General features: G+C 39.4%; 1 protein-coding gene across 1 annotated transcript in view; it reads left to right on the plus strand.

Moving 5' to 3' along the window:
- SEC23IP (SEC23 interacting protein) overlaps positions 1-10207 on the plus strand; it is a 29933-nt gene extending 19726 nt beyond the window's left edge. The window contains exons 16-19 of the mRNA XM_082222743.1: positions 1100-1285; positions 2642-2801; positions 6017-6125; positions 7927-10207. Of these exons, the coding sequence (XP_082078869.1) occupies positions 1100-1285; positions 2642-2801; positions 6017-6098 (428 nt within the window). The 3' untranslated portion in view covers positions 6099-6125; positions 7927-10207. The remainder of the gene's footprint in view (positions 1-1099; positions 1286-2641; positions 2802-6016; positions 6126-7926) is intronic.
- The last annotated feature ends 1191 nt before the right edge of the window (positions 10208-11398 follow it).

Raw genomic sequence — 11398 nt, forward strand, 5'->3', positions numbered from 1 at the left:
AAGCAGCTGCTTGCCCTTTGACAGTAAAAGGTGGTGGCAGAGGCAGCACAGGAAGCAGCAGAGGCATCAGCTCCAACCTTTGAGATGCTTGGATCAGATAACAGATCTCCACACCTGTTGTCATATGATGTCAGGTGACTATGGTTTGCCCCAAATGGCCCCACAGGCTAATTAGACTCATGGGCTGGAGGTTTTCCCCTATTGTTGTAGATTATAATACACAAACAAAAGAAGGTTTGTTCTCAGAAATAAAATTTTGCATAATTTCGCTGACCATTCTGAAAGAGCAGATGTGTCATAAGGCTTTCCCCATTCACAATTTTTCCTCTCAATTTACCATTTCCCTCTACATTGGGCCTTGCGGAACAAAAATATTTTGGGGTCTTCACATCTCTTAATATAGTGGGTAAGGAGACATGGTGATCATATTCTATTATGTCTCTTTATGAATGCTTTTGCAATGCTGTGCATGTGGTGGCAGGTGTATACAGTGGTACCTCAGGTTAAGTACTTAATTTGTTCTGGAGGTCTGTTCTTAACCTGAAACTGTTCTTAACCTGAAGCACCACTTTAGCATGGGGCCTCGCGCCGCCGGAGCACGATTTCTGTTCTCATCCTGAAGCAAAGTTCTTAACTCGAGGTGCTATTTCTGGGTTAGTGGAATCTGTAACCTGAAGCGTCTGTATCATGAATCGTATGTAACCCGAGGTACCACTGTAATCCCTATTGTTTGTAGTGATATATTCCTCTTAATTTCTACACATGGAAAAGTTTCAGCTGTAAAATAGTATCAACTACTATAGCTGAATTGTGATAACATGGGGTGCTTGAGGATATTGTCCTTGCATTTTTAATGCATTTCATTTTTTTGGTATCGGCTGCCAAAGTACTAGTTGTCTCAAGTTCCTGTTAGAACTTCAGCACCTCTACAACCCAAATGTGTCCTGAAGGTGGCAGAATAGCTCATTTCATAGAAGGTATATTCAGTTTTTCCTCCTAAATGCGCTCTAAATAAGTTAGTTCCTGTAGAATAATGCTTGTTTTACAATTCATCATTCCTGTGGCATTTCTAAATATTGGAGAATGGTTCTCGTTTCAGAATTGAAGGACTCTCTTTCTCGAATGGGATCAGATCTGAAACAGGGTTTCATCAGTTCGTTGAAAAGTGCTTGGCAAACCCTGAATGACTTTGCACGTGCTCATACATCTTCCATTCAGCTCCAAGCAGAACTGGAGAAGGTAGCTCATCAGATAAAACAGGAAGAAGAAAAAGATGAGACAGACGGTTAGTTGTTGCATGGCTATTATATTTTCAGTAATTACTGTAAATGTTAATTGACTGGGACATGCCCCAGTTTTATTACCTTTGTATTAGGATGTTAAGCTCGATGCCTTTAGGCTTGATTCAGATTCTTACCCATCATTCTGAATATCTAACCCTGTAGCCTCTGGGTAACTTCCCCAACATATAATCTATAAATTTATTTTTACTTTGAACACTTTGTCTGAATGAGAGTTTTGCCAATAACATTTTTCACTTTGTGTCTTTTGAACTTTTGTTGGCCAAATTGAAAGCATCCCCTTGCTAGCTGTACAAGCTTCATGTACAGACCACATAAAAATGGGGTATATCTCTTGAAATGAATTGCCCTTGTAATACTGTCTCCAGATGATACTCTTCTGAGTGACCAGCAGTTTGCCAGCTTCATCCTATCTGTGATTAATATGGCTTACCACTGTTTTCCTTGCTTTTGTCAAAGCTACAAAGGCTTTTTGGTAACATCAGAATTTGTGCTAGAGTAATCAGATGGAAATAATGTATTAATATTGACAAGTACTGAAGGCCTTGATGGGTCCCAGAAACCTGATGGGAATTTTGGCTTTTTTCTTTGATTAACAGTCCCTACTGTTCCTTGCCACGCAAAGTGTTTTTGAACCTCTCCTCAGTTTTTAAGTGTAGTTTGTAAAATAGTATGAAGGCCTGCAGTTTGAGAAACACAACTACAGAAGTCCCTTTTGGTAACTGAAACAAGCCACAGAATTTAATTTGTGTTTGGGAAGCTTTTTGCTTTGGCTTTTATGGCAGGATATTCTGACTGTTACTTTATTTGAGCTAATATGATGAAACACCACACAAATATTAGGCTGTTGTTCTGTTATTAAATACTCTGAAAGTTTGACCTCCCGTGACTTATGCTTCTGTCTTTTACTATTAGGAACGCATAGGAGCTGCCTTGTAGTGACATACCATTGGGCCATCTTGCTGAGCAAGACCAGTGGTCAGGGATGATGGGAATTGTAGTCCAAAAACAGCTGGAGACCCAAGTTTGGGAAACCCTTGTCTATACTGACTGGATGCAGTTCTCCAGGGACTCAGTCAGGAGACTCTGCCAGCCCTACCTGGAGATACCGGGGGGTTGAATCCGACCTGCTTTTAAGGCAGATGCCCTACTGAGCTATGGCCCTTCCCACATTGTGTAGATAATAGGAGGAATCCACAGCTGTAACAACCCAGACAATATTCCAACAAGCTTAAAATGGATAAAGTGTAATAGGGACGGCAGAAAGGCAGAACCAGGAATTCATCAAAGATTCAATTTACCATGTACTTTTCATGCTCTGTTTCCTTCTTCTGCCACAGAAAAGATCGTTGAAAGCCCAGATCTTTCAAAAGATGAAGACTTGGCTGTAAAAGTTGGTTTGCTAAATGGAGGACGACGTATTGATTATGTGCTGCAAGAAAAACCCATAGAAAGTTTCAACGAGTATTTGTTTGCTCTGCAGAGTCACTTGTGCTACTGGTAATAATATTTTATTCTAATATGACAGACAGCTTCACGTTCTTTCCTGCATTTATTTTAGCTGTTTCTTTGCTAGCCTTTTGGGGAATTATATGCAGGAGCAGTGCAGGAGCGTGTGGCGAGAAGCCATTACTGGCATTGCTGCTTACCTGGGCGCAGGGTGGGGGTGAGGTCGGGGCCATGTGGTTTCACCACTGAACATGCTGGATTGACAGGGTCACTCTTGCTGGTGCAACCACGCGTCCCTGATCTTGCCCCCACCCTGCCTCAGCCCTATCTAGGTAAGCAACAGTGATTCTGGTGTTGGGAGGGCAGCTACTTGTATTTTTGTTCGGAATGTTACACCTTCCACAATGAGGATCAGAACATTACAGCAAATATACAACACAGTTTGCTGCGTGTGAATACCCACACATTGGTTGCATCTTATTTTGTTCATAAGATCAGTTTTTGCACCAGATAAAAGAGTTTTTCACTGTAATGTTTTTAGCCTGGCTTGAGTTTCTCAGGGCTAGAAAAAAACTTAAGTACAACAGAGTCTTCTGGTCTGTGGCACAGGGCAGAAAATGGATCGATCTGTTATTGTCCCAATGTGGTCTCATTGGTAAACCTACAAGCGATCCCTCTGCTTGTAGAATCATAGAATCATAGAGTTGGAAGAGACCACAAGGGCCATCGAGTCCAACCCCCTGCCAAGCAGGAAACAGTGCAGTGTTGTACCAGTGCAGTGTTCGCAGTCACAAAAGGTTAATGTGAAATGCCACATACTGCAGTCCAGACAAAGCACAGAATTTGCACTCTCCAGTGGAATGCTGCCCTTTGCAGGCACACCACAGGATCAGAGCTGCCTACAGCAGTAGGGTTTGGTGGAGAAAATACGGACTTGGTATTATTATTATTATTATTATTATTATTATTATTATTACTGCTGTGATTGTGCTAATATTTAACTGAAATCTTGTGTGCATGAGAAGTACCAGTAAAAGATGCTTTTCTGGAGACAAACAAATTATTTGTTTTTAATGGTGTGTGTGTCCAAAATATAAAGATAGTGATGGGGGTGTTTTTAAGTATGGGTTTATGTTTCTTGAGAATGAGGATTCTTCCTATTGAGCAGTTAGTCATTTAAAATAACCATCGAAACAGTATTTTAAAGTTTGCTCCGGAATTTTAATTGACTAGCTGGTGCAATAAAACGTATTATCCTGCTTGTTCTGCATCTGTGCAGGTTTGCAGTGGGACTAATGCTGGAATCTGTTTTGTTTGGTGTATGCTAAAAAGATAGCTGTATATTGTTCTCCATAAGGTGGCACTCTTGGGCTTTTTTCAATAAAAAAAAACTATTGATAAATTATAATATTAGTAGGCTTCTTAAAAGTAGTTTGGTAGGAAGGGGGCAAATGATTACTTGCATATAGAGCTCCACTTGTTATCCAGGTAGTAGAGAAATATAACCCTTTTGTATTTGTGCAATACTTACTCTTGTCCCCTGCGATTTGCAGCATATAGTTGAGCACATGCAAGGATTAATGTAGCAGACCTTTACTTTTCCTGCCCATTCCAACCTTTCCCCCCTTTTTGTATGGTGTCTTATTAGGCATCAGCTCTCTAGTTTTTTTTTCTTCTGAGCACAGTACCTAGACAATTTTATAAATAACTGTAAAAACAATAAATTAGTGAGACTTCTGTGGAGAGATAATCTAGCATTAAATGCATTGCTTGAAAGATTGCTTCTAACTCTCTTTGGAGATGTTCTTAGCAACTTCTAAAAATGATATAAATCTTGAATTTTGTAATACAACTGCTCAGTACAGTAATCTGGGTTGTGTAGAACAGGTAGATCGATTTGAATCAATGCTATTTAGGCTATGCTAACTTCCCCACCGCCTCCCCTTTTCCTTTCTGATAAGCAGCAGCAACTCGGCTCCCAGGTCAAATGAGCGAGTGCATTTTGTTCAATGGGGATTACTCCCAGACAAGTAAGGTATAGGACTGAGGCCTAAGTGTGGGAATATAGGAACATGCTGAGCAGACAGCTTGGGTTTTTTCTTCTTCTTTCTTCTTGGGTTTTTTTCTTCTTCTTTCTTCTTTTCAGTTTTCTCATTTATGCCTCACTGTGCCTTGGCCCAGCCCCACCCTCAAAAACAAAACACAAACGAATGCCCCATGACTGCTAGGTAGGATGGCCAGGTGCAAAAGAGGATAGGGCACCTGTACCTTTAATAAGTAATGGAGAAAAGGACATTTATGCAGGTATAGCCTACATGACCCTCTCATAGATGGAAGCAAGTTTTGGGCAGACTAGAGCAATTTATTTTCATCAGGAAAAAATTAAAATACCTATACTTGGCAGTTAGACTGTAAATATCAATATGTAGACACATATTACCTAAAACATTTTTAATCTACATTTTTTAAAAAGAAAAAGTTTATTTTTTAAAAATCATTTTTTATCCACCTTGGTGTACAGTAATCTATGATAGGGCACGTGGATGATCCTGCACTGTAGAAGGAGGGTGAATTAAATTATCTTTTATTTACTGATATTAATGCCCGTTGTTTTTTTTTTACATTTTGTGGAGAGCAGATGAAATGAGTTAGCAATAACGTTCATTAACAGAGACTGGCCAGAAATAAGATGCAGTGCTGCCTGTAAGGCTTCATGCACACTGGAATAAATGATAAAAATAAAAATAAAAATTTTTTTTTTCTTCCTAGAAGGGAACTTAAAATGGGCTACATTAATACATTCAATAAAATAACACAACGGTACTTTGATGTACTGTGATTTTAATGATAGTATTAATAACCAGAAAGTAGAATTAAAATAAATCCATGAAAGCTCATCTGAGGGTGGAAAAGATCTGCTTCACCCACAGAGCTCAATGAGTGTGCTAAAGGAATCTATATTTTTATTGCACTTGTGACAGTACAGTGTTAGGCACTGATGGATGATGTCATGGAATGTAAAGTAACATGCAGGTTGTTGAGGAAACCAGGCTGCCAGCAGCAGATTGCTTGTGAGGTATGGGAGGAATGGTGTTGAGAAGCAATAACAAGGAACAAATGAAAACATCACAGTGGCAAACTTTCAGTCAGCAAGATTACATATTTAGGTGTTTGTGTCTGCTGCACTTGGGAAAAAAAAACTGCTGAATAGCAAAAGGATTCCAGCAGGCAATTATTTGGCAATCAGCAAGTATTTTTATTTGCAGGGAATCAGAAGACACCGCTTTGCTTCTCCTGAAAGAAATATATAGAACTATGAATGTTTGTCCTGAGCAGCCGCAACATTGATGTATGGATACCCATCATTCAGAATTTGTAAGTAATCCTCAATATAAATGCAGCACAGGTTGTCCCTACTTGAGAGTACAACCCTCCTTTTGTAGAATAGGGAAGCGATAAGAGCTCCTATTGATGTGAGAGTGTTAAATGGCTGAAACTTAGAGACTTTGTTCCCTTGTGTACAGGTGACAAAATCTTAGGTGGTCTCCTTATGTGTAGCATTTGCAATGAAAAGTACACCTGGAGTAGACTTCTTTGTCCCATCCAGTTGCATAAGGCCATTTCCCTTATCCCAGCCTTCCAGGTGACTTCAGTAGGCAGGATACTAGAAGTCATTTTCTTCCTTTCCCCATGTTTCTGGCTTGGAATATGAAGCACTTAGACTACTACTTACCCTGCAAATCCACAGTGTGCTTTGGATATTTGAGAGAGTGGTGAAAAGAAAAAGTGGGAATGTTTCAAGCTTCCAGTTTTCTGTGCTGCTTTGCAATATTGAAATCAGAACTTCTGCATCTTCTTGTGACTGGATGCATAAGCTGCACTGAAGCAACACCTAAAGCCCTTGTCAAAGGAATTTCAAGCTTATGACAGCTCTGGTATCTGTTTAGCATTGCATTGTTAAAAATATGACAGTGTGACCCCCCCCCCCAAGCAACTATGAGAGCATAAGCAAATCAAAGGGATCTGTTTAAAAGATGGAAGTCACTGTATTGCAGTGGGCAAAAGTAATTTTGTGGTGCTCATATTTTAGTGACTTGCAAGTTCATACTAGCCAGGAATGAGATTAACTTCTGTTATTTGTGCCAGCATCTGTGCTAGCAAGGAGCTAGATAACGTCTCTCTTTCGAAATTAGTTCTTCACGGCTTCAGGTTAGAGAGAGAGGGAGGGAAACGCAACAGAAAATAAATCCTAAATGTATACATACCCTCGCAGAATTAAATTCTGAAACACTGAACTTAGTTTTAATTATTATTCAATGGGTTATCAAGTATTTCAGCTCATTTAACTCATCTGTTATATTCAGTTGACATAGTAGTATTGTTTAGCAAGGGAAATGTCTCAGTTTGTGTGCATTTGTGTGTAGATTTAAATGATTTGAACTGTGCTTGGTGTTTGTTTTATACTTTGCAATTGGGTGACTCTATTAGGTTCCCTCAACACACTATGGAACCAGGGTATCAAATATTAAGCATCATTTGTTTAATATCTTAATATTTTCTTTTAACTGCACTTGTTGCAGCTCTGGTAAACAAATAAAACGTAGCTCTAGAAATTATTCCCAGGACTCAGTGAAATATACTCAGTTTGGCTCATACCATGCCTGCTTCATGACATATTCATGCTTTGCTTGCTAAGTGAAGCTACATCTAAAATATGCAGATAAACGTCTCTGATCTTATGCATAACTTAAATGTAAACTCATCCAATGTACACAAATAATAACTTTTTGGAGGGGTTGGCAGATCCTGTGCTATCTCCTCGTGAGAGAGCTCATAGGTAAAAATATAAATGCCATCAGGTTGGGGGGCAGAGAGAGAGGCTTTCCAGCTGTCTACAATTATTGGGCTGCTTCAAAAAGGACAGCACACTCTTCTTTAAAAGTTTATTTACTGGTTGTTCAATAACAGTGCATTTTGACAGTGGTTTTTTTCCTTATTGCTATACTGCATCAGGATGCAACATAGCCAGTTCACCAGGTGGGCACAGTGTCTGTACAGGATTCTCAAAGGTTCTGTATGGACCCTACATTCTACAAGTAGTGCAGTTGGCCATTTGAAGCACAGGCCATTTGCCATAGCTTATAACTTCTTCTTTTCTTTTTACTCTTCCTTCCAGCCTTTCTAATCTTTCTGCTGGCCTGCCAACAACCTTTTGAAGAGGCAACACCAATTCCCTTGTCACAGATGACAGAAGTGGTTTCAATCTACAGCCCTCAGATTCCATACCATCATTTTTTATTTTTTGTTTTCTTTCTTTTTTTATTAACTGGGATGGAGGAAAAGAAAATGAAGCCTACTGTTCAGAGTACGCGTACCTTTTTTTTTTTTTTTAAACCAGCCTTGAATCATTTGTGGAAGAGTTGCCAAACATAAATGACCCTTCAAGAAATGTGTGGCATGCAAATTAATCTTTATAATCTGATTTATCAGACTTGTATTTTCTATAAGGGCTGTGGTTTGTTTTTTTCTAAAAAAAATTATTGGTAAACAGCAATAACAACCATTTGTCCCACTTCTGCAAGAACTGTGAAGTTCAAACTACTTTAATACAAATCTACATCCATCCATTTGTATTTGTTGAAATAAAGCAATTCCTTGCACTTGGTAAGCCTACCACTAAGATTTTATAATGAAATATCTTCTGAGCCTCTGACGGAGAGTGTTTTCAAATGCTTGCAACATGAACTTCAGCTCTGTATCATAGAGAGCAGCTACAAATTGCTTGATTTCGCTGTATTTTTTTTTTTTTGCAGAGGGAGAGTAGAAAAGGATAAGCCAAACAAAATTTTAGTTTGACAGTAGTGACCAGCCCGGGATGCGGAAGTCTCCATACAACTTGAGAGACTGGATTTGCAGAAATCAAATACATTTTTGGCCCTGCCTGCAGCAGAAGAGGAATGTTTTGATTATTAGATTTAGAGGGAGTTTTGGTATGCCGAGAACAGTCCCTGTGTTGCTTAGTGGAGTATGAGAAGGTTAGAGAAGTTTCTTAAACACTGGACTTCTATCACTTTTTTGCCGCTCCTTCTGATTCCCCCTCTGTATACTTTCAATTTTTTCATTAAAAATAAAACTGTGATAGCTTCTATTTGCTGGTCTTCTACATAGTGGCTTGTCATGGATGAGTAGCATTTTTGGGGAAAAAGTGGTTTATTTTTTTTTTGGGTGGTAACGTCCACATTATTTTTGATATTTGCTTTGTTGCAGCATTGTGTCTTGAAGAGGGAGGTAATAGACCAGGTGGTGCTGTAGTTGAATCAGCTTCTGCCTGCTGTAAAGTCTATGCAGTTTAAAACCTTCATATTCTTAGGTTGAGAGAACTTTTCATTGCAGTATATTAACCTGTAGCTATTTTATATCTCTTTATAAATATAATATTGTGGCTAATACTAAAAGATACTGTGATATCAGCAAGCTTCTATGCTTGCCTGCCCCCCCCCCCCGTAATCCTCACTTTATCTCAGAAATCAACAGGATGTTTTCTGTCTTGCTTTTTCCTCTCTTTCTAAATATTCGGTGCTCCATTCATCACAATGAAATTTCCCTTCAGTCATTTGTTAAACCAGAACAAATTTCTGTCAGAGGAATGTGGGATGAAGCAACAGCTTGTCAGAGAGCATAACAAGTGGGAAAGCCCTTTAATAAATCCTGGATTAAAGTTGTCTCTGAACAGGTTTCAGAACTGTACATTTGGTATTCAGAATGTGTTTTCAGTCGTCCTCAATAAAATACCAAAGAACAAAAGAAATGCAAAGGTTTTCAATAATCAACAACAGTATTGAGTGTGTGGCGTGTACTGAAGTGAAATGTGTAAAGGTAGACCAAATAAATGTAATGTTAGGAAATATGAAAAATAAAAAGGTGTTTATTGAAACTTTTAATTTTAAGGAAAAAAACTTAGTAATTTCCTTTGCTTTTCACTTGCTCAATATTGTTTAGTGCTCTGGCAGGAAATGGCTTCTGAGTTGGTGGCATAGAACAGAACATACATTGTGTTTCAACTTGAAAAATTTAAATTCATTAAGAAATTCTATTTTTTTTTAAGCAAACATTCTTTGTGTCGTCTGAATTGATGGATAAATATTTTTCCCCTGTTTAAGATATTTATCTAGGTGTTGATGTGGTTATCTAAAACAGACTGAATATTGCCTATTAAACTTGACATTTGTTGATAGGAACATTACACCTGTCCTCTGCGCAAACTGCTACCTTTTATTCCTGTTGGCTCTATTCAACAGCTGAATTCTGTCACATTCTACAAATATTTGAGGTTCCAGTGATATGAGCACCAAAATGCCAAGTTCTTGTGATGGGATAAGTATAGAACTTTGTACAAAGGAGACATAATGCTGGATTTCCATGCAAACAATATGGAATAAAACATAAGTTGTTTTAAACTGTGTTTTAATTTGTGTTTTTTAAGTATCTAACCAACCCTGGGACCTCAGCGTAAAGGGTATGCAATAAATAATAATAGCAATAATAGCCCCAGTCCCACAATAGCAATTTGGGGGAACCTTCCACTAGAGCAGGGATTTCCCAACAGGTCAGTCGTGAACTATCGGTCTATCGTGGGGCGTCCCTGGTGGATCGTGTAATCCTCCCCCCCCCCGAAAAAAACTAAACAACTTTGGTGAATTCTTCCTTAAAATAGCTCAACTACTTTGGTCAACCCAATCCAACGGGTAGATCACTGCCAGTTTTTTTTATAGTGGGAGTACATCGAAGTCTTTGGGAGTTGAAACCACATTAAAAAAAATCCTTCCAGCAGCACCTTAGAGACCAACTAAGTTAGTTATTGGTATGAGCTTTTGTGTGCATGCACACTTCTTCAGATACCTGGTGAGGTTGATGGACTTCCACTTCATATGGCTCAATGTGGTGCCTTCCATACTTCTAGTTACAGGTAGGTAGTCGTGTTGGTCTGCCGTAGTCGAAACAAAATAAAATAAAAAAATTCCTTCCAGTAGCACCTTAGAGACCAACTAAGTTATTGGTATGACCTTTCGTGTGCATGCACACTAGACATTCCTGCACTAGAGGATAGAGAACACATGCATGCAGGAGCAGCCATAGCTCTGTTATAGTTCACCAGCTTGGGAAATGTAGCTGTGCCCTTTGACAGCTGCATCTCAGCATTTTCTCTCTCCCCCCCCCCTCTTAAACTGATGAGAGACAAGACAACAGCAGCAATAGGGCTCTCCTGGACTGAGCTGTCGTGTGTGTTCTCTCTCCTGCTTTGCTACTCCCCTCCCCTTTACTGGCAGAAGAGAGAGAAGAATCGGTCACTGGACGCCAGCCAAGAGAGGAAGAGAGTAGACAGGGCAGCCAAACATGATCCAGCATCAGTACTTGGCACCTTCAGACAGCTGGCAGGACACACTGACGCCTACGATTGACCCCCAGCTGTAGCTTACCTGGTAGCAGCAGCGGTTCTAATTTCCCACAAGGCTTTGGAGCAGCACTATTTGAAAAGCATTGTGGGAAATGAAAAAGGCCACAGCCATCAAGGGCACTTTGCCAAGGGCCATGCGAAGCTTGATCTGCCGAACCTTTCTGTGGTTGTTTTCTTTCATTTTAATCCTTTC

This window comes from Podarcis vaucheri (assembly GCF_965113315.1).
Source record: "Podarcis vaucheri genome assembly, chromosome: 5".
Lineage (NCBI taxonomy): Eukaryota > Metazoa > Chordata > Lepidosauria > Squamata > Lacertidae > Podarcis > Podarcis vaucheri.